Genomic DNA, 16,529 nt, shown 5'->3' on the forward strand with positions numbered 1-16,529 from the left:
ACGAACAATCCCTAGCGTTAGTTAATCCATGATTGGACCGTTGCCTATGGAATAATACTTATCCCGTAGGCAACGATTAGACGATTCTCTCTTCGCTAAGTTCCATAGCCAGTTCTTTCTGCACTGCTTGCCCGTGACCCTCAATTGTGTTTCCTACCATTGTGGTAAATTGTACAGATATTCTTTGAAAACATCTCATTAACAAATGTACACCACTGACTCCTAATTTAACGACGAACTAATTAGTGACTACAAGAAAAAGACTGTTATAATGCTTTGAATAACATACAATTTATTTTTGGGGTGATCATAAATATTAAAGCGTTGTGTAATAATCTATATCTTATCCACAGTAAAAGTACAGCGTTTTTAAAAGTTAATATATATTAAAACCGCCGATTGCAGCCACATTAAAAATTACAATAAGGCATTTTTAATAGTTTATTAAAATTTTATTTTCAATATATCTATACCATCTTACATAATGGTATCGTTTCAGTTTTCTTTTCGACGTGCTAGCAACATCAGAGTAATGTTATACGTTTGACTATCACTAACGTTTCCATTGCAAATTATCGTGTACGCTTCAATAACATATTAGTACATTTTTATCAGACACTTTTTTTGAATTCTATCTTGTACCATATATAGTTCGCCCTCTGGGTAGAAACAATTAAGGAAAGAGCAGCCTTAACCTCAATTGTTTCTGGCATAGTGGATGAACTTCTATAAGATTAAAGAAATTATTAAAATCGTTCTCGGTTTTTCTTCCCTTAAGTCATGCTACTGATTTCGAACTTTATCTACATTTCTAATTGTTCAAGAAGATACAATCAAAAATACACTGGTTTCCATCTTGATTACACTAGATCACTATTCCTTTTTGCATGTTACTGATATTTAGCTTAGACTTTAAGGTCAGTAAAATGAAGCGTAAAGCGTTTTCAGTTTATTAATATATAATGGCGAACTGTTTATAATAAAGAATATAAAATGGCTGTATTATAATATCTAAACACGAAAAATGTCAATAACAATTAAAAGTAAAGTATTTACTTCATAAATATCTCGTCAACGATCAGTAATATTGTTCTTTTTTAAAAGTCATTAAAGACCTCTACATGTATTTTTGTTGCGATTTCCAAACAACTAGGATTGGAAAACAATAATCTAAAAACTTTCAAATATGCCAATTAATCATACAAAAAATATGAGGCTATATTTTTCGAAAAACTAGAGATAATAGAAAGTCTTTGTTCATAGTTAATACTTTCTGCGGTCTTGAAAACAATCAGTTCAATTCACTATTATAAAATAAAAATAGCATACATAAATTCAAATCAATTTGAGACAATCGATACAAAAATAAAAAATAATTTTCTTCATTTACAATTAATGCAATTATTGTAATGTTATCGTATTTATTGCGAAAGAACATTACTAATAATGCAGGAACTAAAAGTTTACGCAATCAATCAATATAATTAATCAATTAATTAATTAATTAATTATTAATTTAATCAATATAATTAATCAATTAATTAATTTTTTAATTATTAATTTAATCAATATAATTATAGAAATGTGTTTCAGGAACTAGAGAAGATTTTTCGCTCTTCACTTGGAATTTTAAACCTAGTTGTCTGCACTACATTTAAGAATATTTTTAATGTTTAATAGAACGATTCAATGTCACTAGTCGTCTAGCTGTCTGTTCTTTGACGAGAATGTATTTGTAGTAAACCCATCACCAGTTTCATGGGACTTGAAAAGTATAGGTGATTCATTTGGTCTAAAACAAAGCACACTAATAGTCTTGATCCGTTAGATTTTCATTGCTTTACATTTAAAAAGTGCTCTTTGCCATTTCGTATGTTTGGTTCTGAATGACTTGCTTAATTTTCTGATTGAAGTTTACATAGAATAATAAAGGTATTACTAAACCTTTAGCTCAATATAAAAATTTATACTTCGTGTAAAGTTTTTTGAATATTTTGAACTTCACCAACAATTTAGTTGACAACATTAGTTATTTAAATATTTGATCGTAACCTTTTCGGAACAAGTGCTTTGTTGTGCGATTTCTACCATCGAGATAGTTTATCTTGTTACACTTCATATTATATTTTTGTTTGTTCTTAATAATGGAAATGTATTTATTTTGAGCATTTTATGAATAGAGTAGAAAGTCAATTTCAAAATCTTTCTTCTCTTGCCTTACGCGGCCAGGACGTATACTTCAATTAACAACATTCGAAACCACCAAAAGCTGGTAAAAACGTTTTACCGCGCAATTTTGATCGTTTTTTGTCTGAACCCGGTTTTAGAACTTGGCCCAATTTAGAATTTATGACTAAAATATAAAGCATACTATGACTCAGTTTTAAGTGAAAAACATGCAGTGTTTATCTTATTAAACTAGAAGACTAAATTAATATATATCCGCTGTTCAGGTTCCGCATCTCCCTGTATGTGCTAGCCCCGCAATACACTGGTGTTACGTTGGGATAACACGGGTTTTCAACACAATTCTTAAAAAAGGTATTGTTTACTTTTAATGCTGTCATATAAAGTTGAAATAAGCATTTGAAAATTACTAAACATAATGCCTGAAAAAAGTCTTTTGAAATTTTTTTAACCAAGTTGGAAAAAGGCAATGTGCAATGTCTACTTTGAAACATATTATTAGGTTTTCAAGGTAAGGTAACTATTGTTATATAATGAAAGTGATGTTTAAAAAATGTAATTGAACTCCTGTTTTACTACTAAAAAGAATTATTTGATTATAAGCCAGTGCAGTCGGTCAGGCACAAATACAGTTAGACTCGGAACCCGACTCATGGAACAATGTTGATTACGAATTTTAAGAAATATAAATCCTTAATTGCATTTCTAAAAATTCTAATAAACAAAAGAAATTCCCGTATGGAATTCTTTCTCAATTAAACATCTCAAAATTACTTTTTTAAATACTTTACTACAATATTACTATATTACCATATTACCAAATCTAGTTTTATTTCTGGCGAGGAGCACAATCACGCATTGGACCTGTTTTTCATTGACTACGCAACATCCATATCTTGGTTGCAGATTTTGAGAAGGAGACCCAATGTATAATCGTTGTAATCGTGATTTGATTAATCTAATCGCAGTCTAAAAATAATTAGTTACTTTGTAATTAATCTTATCGCGATCTAAACATGATATTGTCATAATTATGCAAACCTACTCGTATATAAAACACGTAAATAATACTCAAATAAAATAACTGTATGACGATTAAATCCTTTTTAATGAGTCTAATCACATTGAAAAAGGACCTAATCACTTTTGGTGCTTCTTAAACAATAGTGCATTTTTATGCAATGATACAGTTTATGACTGTAGTCGTATACTTTAGTTTATAATAAATATATGTTAGTAGTTTTTCCAGTCTTAGTGATTAAGATTTAGTTTATACATAAATTAATAAAGGAAACATTAATTTAATTAATTTAAGCAAACAGAGAAGCACTTAAAATATTCTTTACTACGTCAAGTATATGAATTTTTTAAGATATGTTAAAAATGACCAATATTAAACAAATCTGTTAAATTTTAAATGAAGTGTAACGTTTTTTTCTATTTATTTTACTAAGAAATTGTTACTTAAACGGTAGAAAAAGTTTTATGAAACTGCTTAAAATCGAATTGAAGAGTTTATAGAAGAGTAATTTTATGAAACTCGCTTTGATCATTAGAGTAGTTTTTTCTTATAAAATATATTGAAATATGCAGGCTTCTAGTTTTTTCAGTAAACCTATCGGCAATTATTGGTTTGAATAAATACTTATTATAATTCTAAGATTTATGGTTTGTTATTTATAGTTTCCTGCGTGAACAGATAGTGTGTATAAATAATGTAAAAACTATTGGTTTTAGATTTAGCTCTTCTGCTGAAACTGATGTCGTTTTCACTCGGCGACCTTCGGCGACCTTTTGACAAATGTCGACAAAAAGTCGATCGGCAGCGGGAAAATGATTGTTGAGTTTTTCTCGGCCGAAATGGTGTTCAGGGTCTGGAGGTATCTTAGCTGGATGGCAGCCGGCGATTCCGATATCACGTCAGCGGCTTCCTTAAGCGCCCGAGAAGCTTTCTGTTCACCTTCAGCAGCAATAACCTAAAGGAAAAAAAGGTTTTTATACATAAATTACTAGCCGCAAAAAAGCTAGCGTTGCATTTCTGGTCGTCATTTTTCAAGATGGCCGAGGATTGAAAAACTTTCTTAGTGCATGTTACTATTTAAGAGTAACGTCTCTGCAAATGTTAAATCTTCTAGGTAAAGCGGTTCGAACTGGGTGTTGATTATTAGTCATGTCATTTACATATAGATTTAGATTTCAAAATATTATTTAGAATATAATTTATTGTCTATAAATAGTAGGAATGAGAGGGTAATTAGTGTTTACCAATAGTATCAGATCAGTGAATTAACAGCGATAAAACTAAGTAACTCTATTTGGAATGGATATTTTTATTTTGAGTAAAATAAATCCAAATTTTTTATTAGGGTAATCGAGCGCAATGCTAGCATAGCTTCCACCATCCGTGTTGTCTCTCTAAAGGGAGACAACACCCTAACGGATATAATCGAACTTAGTCTTAGTATCACTTTGTCATGTAGAAAAGTGTATGACCTGATAAGCCTTGTTTTTTAGGGCAATATTAAAAGCCTGATTGCCCTCGACTACCCTAGTTGTCGACAGCTGGCAGAAATAATTTTTGAATGACAGCGGATGATATAGCCTTTGTTCGTGCAAAAAAGTGGAAGTAGAACAACCAAGCAGGATACGTTGCGATATTAGCCCATGTTCTTTGATTGTTCCTAGTTGACTTCAGTCATTTCCGCTCTACAAAATTCAATTTCTACTACAAATACTAATCCTATTTCAAACCGACAGGATCGCTGTATATTAATCATATTTCTTGGCCGAGGCCCGAGTGAGACGGCTATGGATTACGGTTTAGGGTTAGAGGTAGAGTTGGTTAAAAAGGTTTCATAATACTCCTGTTTGGTTTACTTGGAACTATTCTTAAATAATATGCATGTTTGTTAGAACTTCTGATAAATAGGTGGTTAAGGCCCACTTAGAGTAGACTAAAATTTAAGTTCCCGTCGGTCGCTGTGTTAATTTCGTTTCGAAAGCTTTGGTATGCTCATTTCCCTGTTCAGACGGGAGAGCAGACGAATTAAACCATTTCACGGTAATGGTGGCTTTTTCAACGAAGACTTCGAATATTAAAATAGACGACAAGTACCGCCAAGGGCATGCCAAGAGTCCTAAAGCATAGCTTACTGGATCATTATCACCAAAAGTGGATGAGAGGAAAAGTATGAAAATGGCCAAAAGTCGCGAGTCATCAGAGTTTCGCCGTAGTTGACCGTTTTATTGGCGTAGCTATACTGGGACTGTTCACTCCCTTAAAATAGGTCTTGTGTTAATTCGCGGTTACGCGGTTACCGTCGTCTGCTATTGTGTAATCTCGGTAATTAATCTATAGTGCGAGCAGCTTGCGTCGTGATGCGCGTGATCGAGTGGGCTATGGTTAAACCAAGGAGCATAAATATCTGAACTACTTTCAGTCGCGAGTTTGCAAGTCCATCAGTCACTAGTAAACTAAATAGTTATTGGCGAAACTTTGATGTCCGCGTTTTTTAACCCAGGCTCTATGGCCATCGTCATACTTTCCCTCTCATCCACATTTGTTATCACCAAGGCATCATTGATACCGAGAAAACTATAACTAAAAAAGGTCCTAACGAAGTGGTGTCATCTCGACAATAATATACGAAACTAAAATTTTAAAACCAAACCCGCGAATCTTTTACTTGTTCCTTGGCACATGCAAACAGTCCAATTAAGCTAGCAAGGCGACTTCACCGCCGCAGTCTAATTAAGCCTTAACTTATACTAATTTTGAAAAACGAATAAAGATGGTTGATCATTGTAATTAATTATAATTCATTTAAATTTCACGTCACAGGGTGATTTAATATATTTTATTTATACGTCGTGGTTTAAATCTTGATGATTCTTAGGCTAATTTGTCTTCTAGTTATCTGCAGATTGTAGTTTCGCTGTCATTTATTTGAACTTTTATTATAAATCTGCATCTCATTTTACCTTTGCTCTGGCTTCTCTGGCAGCTTCAGCTTCGGCAGCCATGGCTCTTTGCAGTTGTACTGGCAATCGAACGTCCTTGCTATTGACATAAAAATAAGTAAAAGTTATCCTTAGATGACACATATATTTATGAAGTGTTTAACGAGTAAAATGTCTAAATTTGCATTTTTCAATTCATGATGCATTAGTTTAGACAAAAACTCGATTTTGAAGACAGTTAAATTGGGAAAATCTAAACATGTTTAAAACAGAGTTGCAAAGAAGGAGAAATGAAATTGTCTGCGATGGTTTTAATTTATGTGAAGACGCCGTAATTTAACAGAAAATTATTTCAGATTTCGTATTTATTTTACGGTTTTCTTATAGCAGGATCGTAAAAGTAATGCGACCAAGAACCAATTTCGTTCAATATGTTAATCACCGTCTTCTAATCCAGTTAATCACTATACATTTCTGATTAACTGGCCGTATTAAAAAAGATCTATTGTAAGGTTTGTGGTGCGTGGCCGTATTAAAAAAGATCTATTGTAAGGTTTGTGGTGCGCTTAGCTAAAAGCGGCACGCATATTAATTAAAAATATCCGAGGACAATGAAACTAAGTAGATTTTTCTAACTGGCGGGTTAATATATTTTTATAATAGAAATTGTTTAGAATTATAACCCGTATAAACCCTATCATTGTCGAAGTGAAATATATAATATAAATTTTTTGATCATGTAAAATGTGGTCACACAGAAGTGAAATGATCACCGGCGAACACTGATTTTATTGCAGCCAATCAAGTATTAGAACTATTTCTAAATTTAAAACGCAATTTTCAAAATTGGAAATTTGCTTTCAGTCAATCTTATTTCTTTAACTTTTATTACAGAATCTCGACTCACATTTCTGTTCGTTCCACTCTTATTCCCCATCCTGAGGTTGGCTCGGCTAGAGATTTCTGATGGTAAGTAACGCAAAGGTTTTACCACGAAAATGGCGAGAAGAAAATAGAGAAATAGATTTAGAACACAAAAAAATAAATAAAAAATAAAAGAAAAGAAGTACAAAAGAAAAGAAAACCATAGAGGTGCATCACATATCAATAAACGTTCGCAACAGACCATCGCGATCAATCGCTAATAAGGATTCTTTAAAGTGAAAGAAGAAAATAGTTTCCATTTTATACCATCACTATCCGCTTATGTCCGTCTCGTGATAAATTTTACCGCTTTCATTCCATAAAACTAAACCGACTTTTCATAAGTTTTTGTACAAATCTTTGCTGTCATGTTGTTGTGTTTTAAAGTGGAGTATATGCCTACTTTATGGGTCAAAATAAATGGTTTTGACGCAGCTTGGTTTTACTTCACTCACATTTCCACTCGTTCCACTTTAATTCCCCAAGGATCCGTACCTTCGTCAAGGTAATTCTGCTCGAAAAAGGATTAGGCACAAAAATTCAAAAAAAAAAAAAAAATTTATTTATTTTGAAAAAATAAAATTGGAAATATTTTGGCAAATTACTCAAAAAAGCAAAAAAAAAAATACTTATGAATGTGGGACTCTGTACTTACGTCAAAGTTATATTAATCAAAAATGTCTTGATTAGAATCAAGACCTAAAAAGTATCGATAAGACTGAGGCTATCACTTGTCTGAAGGATCAGATATTAATTTTTCTTTTTAATTGAAACTTAAATGCATGCTTAAGAAAAAACAACGTTCCATTACCGTTTTCCGTTGAAATAAATTATTTTACTGGTAATCAATTTCAAAAATTTACTTATCTCGGCTTTTCGACCACAATTTTATTCCCCGAAAACATTTTATCATTACATTAATTACTTTTCGGAAAGTACGTATATGGTTTTGCGTTTTAAAAGGTTCCTAAAGACGTTACATCCCCATTCATGACCCGCACGCTTCGCAGTGGAACATTTTAATTATTATAAAACCAATGGTGCCAAATTCAATAGGGACAGTAAGATTTTTACTCGCGGTTTAGCAAAATGATGTAATATCAAGTGTACTTTAGTCAACCGTCGTATTGTTCTTTCTCATAGTTCAGGGCATGAGGGACCGTCCATAAACTACGTCACACTCTTATGGGGGGGAGGGGGTTTCTAAATTTGTGACGGTCCATGACAAGGGGGAGGGAGGGGTTCTTCGATGCGTGACGTCACATTTAGCATTGATTTTGTTACGAAGTCAGTAAGAGGCCGATTGGCTCTCTTATGTTATAGAAGAAGAAAGACAGCATAGTCCACCCTTACAATAATTTACCAAAATTGTTATTCCATCATCGCTTAAATAATAGAAAATTTAAGCAATTATCTACTATTTACACCTTTTTATAGCCAATTTAAATAGCGCATTTAAAATAAACAGCGTAAACTCTCTTATGTCTCTGTTTATTCGCCCCTATTATTTGTGAAGATGAATCAAATCCTCCTGCCGATTGAAATGGTTTCGTTTCTTTGGCAAATTTTCTGAATCTCAAGCTCGATTAGTCTGTTTTCGGTGACAGTGTCGAAACCTAAAAAGTGTGCCCCTTTAACTAAGCTTTATGGAACTTTTTTGAAGCTTATAAAAAGCACATCCAGACATTAAATTCTAAAGGTCAATCAGAGGGAAAAAGCTTAAAACGGAAGAGAACTTCGATTTTTCAGCCGAGCAAAATATTTCTGAGGGGGCGGCATATCACTCAAGAAATTAATCAAATTAAATTTGTAAATTAAGACAAATCATAGTGCGGAGGGGGGTGGTTAAAGAAATGTGACGTGGTTTTTAGGGGAGGGGTCTGAGAAAACGTGACGAAGCGTGATCTGGGGGGACGGGGGGGTCAGAAAATGCTTTTTTTCGCGTGACGTAGTTTATGGACCGTCCCTGATCAGTGTTACTGCCCAATTTATAGTTTCTAACAATGGTTAGAGACTATTTGATAAACATTTGTAAATTCTAAGTAGCACAAAAGAAAAATGAATCCATTTTTTTATATTTTGGTTTGAAATAAATAAACTCATGATAGTAGTTATAACGAACAGAAAGTCAAGGGAATGGCACCGGTAATGAGCAGCAAAAAGAGAGGAAAGTTTGCTTCAAGTTAGCAGAGGGACATGGTAGTAAAAATAGTAATCTAGAATTTTGTTATTTCAAACCTTAATTTATCATGAAAATTTCAAGTGAGGAGGCGGCACTACCAAGAAAGATTGATTTTGGCAGATAACAGCGAAAAATTTATGTTCTACACACACTGGTACTATGGGAGAGTTTCAGGGCCGCAGGTCGCACATGATGAAATTTCAACTCCAGTTTACATCAATTCTCCCTGGTCGTACTAATAGCAGGTTAAGCTATAGTTTGCTCAGGTCCTGTTAGTCTCGAAAGGGTTATATAGTCCTTGTAACTTTTAAAGGTTGTTGTCATGGCTAAAAGACCGCTATTACAGATTTTTATTGTTTTATAGGTTGTTTTGACACGTTATCTCCCAAAAGTAATTAATGTAATGATAAAATGTTTTCGGGGAATGGAATTGTGGTCGAAAAGCCGAGATAAGTAAATTTTTGAAATTGATTACCAGTAAAATAATTTATTTCAACGGAAAACGGTAATGGAACGTTGTTTTTTCTTAAGCATGCATTTAAGTTTCAATTAAAAAGAAAAATTAATATCTGATCCTTCAGACAAGTGATAGCCTCAGTCTTATCGATACTTTTTAGGTCTTGATTCTAATCAAGACATTTTTGATTAATATCTGTTCCTTCAGTCTTCATTTTAATTAAGAATGTTAAGAAACTGTTTTACATTTTCAAAATCTGCACTAAGCAGAAACATATATAAAGAGGACCATAACTTTAGCTCAATCAGACATTTATTTATAATGATACTTCAAAAAAACGTAAATCAAAAAAATTGGGATTCTTATTGTAATTAACATAATACAATTTTTTACAATCATTTATTGAAACGCGAGGCGCCCCCCTAAAAATTCCAGAAATAGGTCCAAATTGACAATTTTACAAAATTTTTAAAAATGCTGATTTGTGACCGTTTAACATTTAGCTCAAAATTGTCATAAGCCCAATATGAAATTCAGATATCCTTAAAACTTCATAAAGACGATCCCAAAAGTACCCACAACTACCTACAAGCACCCACAAGTACCTTCAAACACCACCAAGCACCTACAAGCACCCACAAGTACCCACAAGTACCTACAAGCACCCACAAGTACCCACAAGAGCCCACAAGTACCTACAAGCACCCACAAGAACCCACAAGTACCCAAAAGCACCTACAAGTACCTACAAGCACCCACAAGCACCTACAAGTACCCACAAGTACCCACAAGCACCTACAATTACCTACAAGTACCCACAAGCACCTACAAGTACCCACAAGCACCTACAAGTACCCACAAGCACCTACAAGTACCCACAAGCACCCACAAGCACCTACAAGTACCCACAAGTACCCACAAGCACCTACAAGTACCCACAAGTACCCACAAGCACCTACAATTACCCACTAGTACCCACAAGTACCTACAAGCACCCGAGCTCAAACGCCATGTTTTTCTTGCTTAATATCCCTCTAACGGCGTGAATCACGACAAAAACGCCGTAAGTCCCATATAAAAAATTAGGGCTAAAATGCGTGTCTCTAACAGTGGTAAAACGCCGTAATTCTAATACCCAAAACAACGTAAGTCAAAGTATTTGTTAATAATGATAAAAATCAATACTTAAACTTAATTTATATTAATGAAACTAAGGAAAGGCACTTCTATGGAATGTTATCTTTCATTTAAGATGGCTCCCAAACGTAACGAATGAATAGTTTTCTTTATATGCCTTCCTAGAGAAGGTCATTATTCAAAAAAAATCCCATGTTATCTCTATGGAAGAATATAGTATCTTTCACCAAATGTCGGATTCATTTTATGGATTCTTAAACCACCCTTAACAACTTTTTTCTTTATAGAATTAACTATTAGTTGGATCTCTTTGAAATTTTAACCACAAAATTAGGGTCCAAATTTTAGTTCACTGGCAAAGTTTCAAAGCAGCAAACACAATACGAAAAACGTTACGGCCAATCAAAGAACCCTCCTTTAGCATTAGAGGCGGTATCAAGTCTTATCTAAGAGAGCGACCGCTCTCCTAGAATGAAGTGCAAAGAATGGCTAAGGTCAAATCATAATAGGCGTGAAATGATCTTGGAAACATCTTGGCTTATTTTATGATAGCGACGTCATAGACTGACTAAATACGATTATTTCCCGCTTAAATATTTTCATTGGCTGCCAAAAAAGTGAAAATTCTTCTACTAACTCCCCCTTTATCCGCTCGGTCCCTAGTTTGAAGTGACTAGACATTTACCGACTTCAGGAGATGGCTAAGCCGATGATGGGGGAGGAGCTACACTTAAAAAAACGAATAAATAAGGCCTCGCCATATGTTTCCACCATCAACGGAACACCGGGAGCCCCTTTAGCCATTCCAACCCCCTCCATACATTCCTGGTATAACATTTCATAAATCATGTATAAGTGTGGTATTGGGTTCTTTTCTATTTTCATAATCCTAGGGTTGAAAAACATATTTAAGTCGTATCAGGAGTCAAAAAATTTACTCTTATCACTAACTTCGGTTCATTTATTTCTGATTATTTCGATAAGTTGTGAATTATCGATTTCACTTTCTAAATGTATGTCAAGGTACGCACATTTTTTGTTACTAGCTTGATAAAGAGGAGCTCAGGATACCTGAACTATCATGATATCCTAGTTTATGACTAACTCACGAGAACTCCCTTCATAGTTATTCCATAGTTTAAGAAGAAGGTTAATATTACTTCCAATTGCAATTATATAGAGATTCGTTATCATTGTTAATAATAGTGCCGCCGAAAAAAGCGCCACTATTAAAACAACTGCATTCTTAATTGTTATTCCTCAGTAATATTAACGACATTTCATAGCCATTTTATGATAGTGTTATCACCTATAGTTGAGCCACATTTTCATAGAGCTTAAAAAAACTCGATATAGAGGGAAACCTTTGCTAGAACTCAATCTCACTCCTAGCTTTTGTATTTCAATAGACGCTCTGAACAGTTTATTAGATGCAACAAAAGAAGAAACTAGAGGAAGAAAATGGCGCTAGCTCCTTATTGAGAAATGTTTCTAGCTAGGTTTAATTGGTAACGTAGAATTATGCAATTGTTGAACAAAAAAGCCGCAGTTTCTTTTAAAGCTTAACAATAAGTTAATTTTAGACGTTGTGGTATTAAAGCTACTTTTCACCAATATATCGATCCTCATGAAAATGTAACACAAAATCATAGAAACATGAAAAATAAATAGTTAATTATTTTATTCTAACAGTTAATTACCCAATTAGAAGCTGTGATTTTGCGAAATTTTTGTAATTATGGAACTATAACACACCCAGAAACCAAAAAAAAAAAAATATTCCGTGCCGCTTTGAATTGAAAAAAGGGCAATTAACTATATAAAAGTTTTAGTTTGGAAATTAAACGTCTGCAAATAATTTATAAACCAATATAAAATAAAATCGAAATAAAATGACCTTTCAGTTAATAACTCGTATTTAATTAACGTAACATTGGGATAAAAAAGCGATCATTTTTTACTTAACCTCTTTCCCTCACACCGTTTTCTCATACCTGTTAAATTCAGTATATTTATTTTCACAATGAAAGTGTATTTGTATAGCAAATGGAATTTTTGAATAAAATAATTTGAGGTTTGCTGCACTAGTTTAAATCTCAACCTAATTTGACTTCTAAAATTATTCGGATGTATTTTCTTGGATGTTTCAATGTGAATATAGGTCTTATAATTCCTTGTGTCCCATTCGACCGCACGCGTTTCCTATTCAACCGAACGCGTTTCCCATTCAACCGAAAACAGCCCAAATGTGCGGTTTTGGGAAAATATATATCAAAATTTAAAAAGCAAACGTTTTCACTTTTTTTAAGGAATTTTTTTTTACCCTACAGTTTTTGTTGTATATATATATTGATGTTTGAAATGCAAAATTTAATTTTAAGAGTGATTGATAATGGAGAGAATTGCTAATAAAGGCGGCTTTCTATACATTAATAATGGCTACTTGTTTCAATTAAATAAGAAAAAGGATAAAATTAGTTACTATAATTGTAGAAATCCCTCCTGTAAGGTTCGAATAATAGAAGTAACCTAACCTAACCTAACCTAACAGTAATGTTTTGGAAAAGGCATATTATTTAAGAAGTAAATGAAGCTAAACATGAATATTTTGGAAAAGGCGTACCATAGTTAAATGATTTATAAAATATTACTAACCTAACTTAACCAACCCAAACCTAACCTAACATAACAGTAATGTTTTGAAAAAGGCATATTATTTGAGAAGTCAATGAAGCTATAAAATATCAATATTTTGGAAAAGGCGTAACATTGTTAAATGATTTATAAAATATTACTAACCTAACTTAACCAAACCAAACCTAACCTAACACAACAGTAATGTTTTGGAAAAGGCATATTATTTGAGAAGTCAATGAAGCTAAACATAAATATTTTGGAAAAGGCGTAGAATAGTTAAATAGTTTATAAAATATTATTTACCTAACCAAACATAACCTAACCCTGACCTTACCAAACTTATTATTTCCTTCTCTGGGTTTGAACCCGAGCCTCTGAATTAAAAGCCTGATATTCTACCATGCTGCTGCGGTGATTCGAAATCCTCACAGACATTTTATTAACTAATTCTTTCAAATAAATTCCCATTCAGCAGAAACCCGCCATTGGGCTGGAAATTTAAATATATTCTCCATAAAAAACCAAAAAGCGGTTTCGGTCCAATGGGACTATACCTTATAATTAGTATAATTATCGATAAAAAATCACTTGATTTTCCATTTCACCCTCCCTTAATGTCACAAAATATTACTAAGCGTATCTTTAACGATAAACGCCAGTAGCGTACATGCTTCGTAAACATCACATACTTCCTCATACTTTATAACGTGGTGTCAGTAATTCTGGGTAATTATTCCGCCTGCTTGTGTTTACCAAGTTAAGAACGGTACATCATGAGCTACTTTTGCATAGTTTTGTGGTTTACGAAGAGGGAAAATCATAATGTTTTCCCCAGAGTTAAGGTTCTTTCACCTTAATTTTCGAAAATTTACATTGCGAGTTATGATATGTGATCACCCCAGATGAATAGGTTTTGGTTTGGAGAAGGGTTGGGCAAGTCCAACCTTACTAAAACTCCATAAACTTTGCTATCTCTTTGGGTTAGCGTTATCAATAACGACCTACATTATAAACCATTTTCTCTCAATTTACTAGAAATATGGTATGCACAACAACCCCAATCTCGGCTATAGTTCGAATTGACCGTCATTGCTAAGTAAAAGTTAATTTTCATCTAGCAGGACTCATAGCGTTGTATCAAACTAATACTAACGGTGAGATGAAACCCTCTGAGGTAGAACTGAAACTAAAGCAATATGCTGTACAGTACATAATGATGCTTTATACGTTCTGTTAAAGCAACAGGCGACTTCGTTATCACCCCTAGCATTTGGCTAACCTTATGGACACGAATTTTATCTTGCCAAAGAGAGGAACCAATCAGACATGGTGCATTAGGTCTGATTTGCTCCTGCTTAACTAGCATTTACCAAGCTAAGCCATAGATCTATAAGGGCATCAACAGAGCCGCCCTTTCCTTCAATAGGGCATTCATATTGAATCAAATTATAGGTTAAGCCATAAATAATCAGAGAAACGTTCTTCTATTTTAGGTCTATTTAATGGACGTCTAGTTAAGAGACATGAAATTGTTTTGAATAATAAGTAGATAACAACCTTGTTCTATGTATAGCTAAAGCAACGTTTCTTTCGCACTTTTGCTTAATGTCTGTTCAGGGTTCGGACGAATTTTTTATATTGATAATAACTGACATATCCAGGTTATCCCTGACCAAATTTTGACAATATCTTTATCCCTGACCATTTTAAGGTGCTTTCTAGAGCCCACTTCATCACGCCTGGTCCATATATCAAACGAAATCCCTGACTTTTTAGAAAATTAATTTAAATCCCTGACTTTTTAGAAAATTAATTTAAATCCCTGACTTATCTATGAATCTTTAAAACATTTTACAAATCTCTGACATATCCAGGTTTTCTAGGTTATCCAGGTTCCGTACGAACCCTGCTGTTTCTATCCATCGTCTACATTATAATGTCTCCATTGATAATGGAAAATTATGCACTGAAGTTGAGGTTAATTTGGCATTACATTCACTGCTATATTATTAATTTTTTATCGGAATTGCTGAAAGTCTGTAATTACTAAGCTAGTTTACATTTAGGATTTTTGGGTGATGTTCATCTAATTTGGAAGATAGCGTAATGGAATCGAAATTAATATGTTTTTACACCTTGAATTATAATTACGGCCGACAAGTTAAATGAATCTCTTTGAAAACTAACATTTGTGTAACACAAAGGTAAAGTTTTTGTTTTCATCAAACACAGTAATATTCCGCAAGAATAACTCCCATGTTATTATTTTTCTCTGTAGAAAAAGTAGTTTTTGTCACATTTGATAAAAGCGTCATCGCTATTTTACGACATAGGAGTCTCACCCATTACTCGTATTAGTCTGAATAAACGATACAAACTATGGCACAGCATTGGGGTTGCGATACAATATTTCAAAGAAACGTTTTAGTAAAGTAATTAAAAAGATCGTTTTTGTCACAACCATTTAACTCCACGATATAAACCAAGAACTTTGTCCGGGCTAGTTTGAAAAATTAAATTTAATTTTCGAACCTGCATGGAACTTGAAATGGACTCTCGATCTGATAGAATTTCGTGAAGGTTGTGAGTTCCGAGCATGTTCCTCAATGTTGTCTGGGCCAATAATCGTGTGCTGTGATGAGCATTTTCAACGTTAGCCACTGAGACTGTGGCGTTGTGGACGCGGTAGTAGACCACTGCATCAACGGATACAGTTACGGAGTCCTTGGTCAGAACCTACCGTAGAGAAATTTTGGTATGAGAGCCATTTTTATTTTATAGATGGTAAGTTATGCAAAAACTAATAGTACAAGTTCTCTGTAAGTAAATTGATAAATCCTAAATCCATGGATTAAACAACCATACCATTGGTGAATAAATTATAATCTATTGTCTAAGCTTTATCTGCGAATAGATCCGGAACAGGAAAATATGGTCTCGCTGAATTGGTCTCGCCATTTTGGTCTCACCGATTTGGTCTCGTGATTTTTTGGTCTCGGGACTTTTTGGTCTCGGTACTGTTTGGTCCCGTGATTTTACGGTCTC

The 16,529-nt window shown here is 33.6% G+C and overlaps 1 protein-coding gene across 3 annotated transcripts in view; it reads right to left on the minus strand.

The window, feature by feature from the left end:
* Positions 1-270: 270 nt before the first annotated feature.
* The window catches only part of LOC149602857 (band 7 protein AGAP004871-like), a 69,333-nt gene continuing 53,074 nt past the window's right edge, over positions 271-16,529 (minus strand). For 2 of the 3 annotated variants that reach the window (XM_089860178.1, XM_089860180.1), the window contains 4 exons: positions 16,017-16,220; positions 7,527-7,582; positions 6,169-6,247; positions 271-4,163 (listed from right to left, as the gene is read on the minus strand). In XM_089860178.1, the coding sequence (XP_089716304.1) occupies positions 3,957-4,163; positions 6,169-6,247; positions 7,527-7,582; positions 16,017-16,220 (546 nt within the window). In that variant the 3' untranslated portion in view covers positions 271-3,956. Of the gene's footprint in view, positions 4,164-6,168; positions 6,248-7,054; positions 7,111-7,526; positions 7,583-16,016; positions 16,221-16,529 lie in introns of all 3 variants that reach the window. The other variant, XM_089860179.1, reaches the window with a different exon arrangement.

The sequence above is a fragment of the Phalangium opilio genome, unplaced genomic scaffold (assembly GCF_054372755.1).
Source record: "Phalangium opilio isolate 3A_F unplaced genomic scaffold, DU_Popi_V2 ptg000352l_1, whole genome shotgun sequence".
Lineage (NCBI taxonomy): Eukaryota > Metazoa > Arthropoda > Arachnida > Opiliones > Phalangiidae > Phalangium > Phalangium opilio.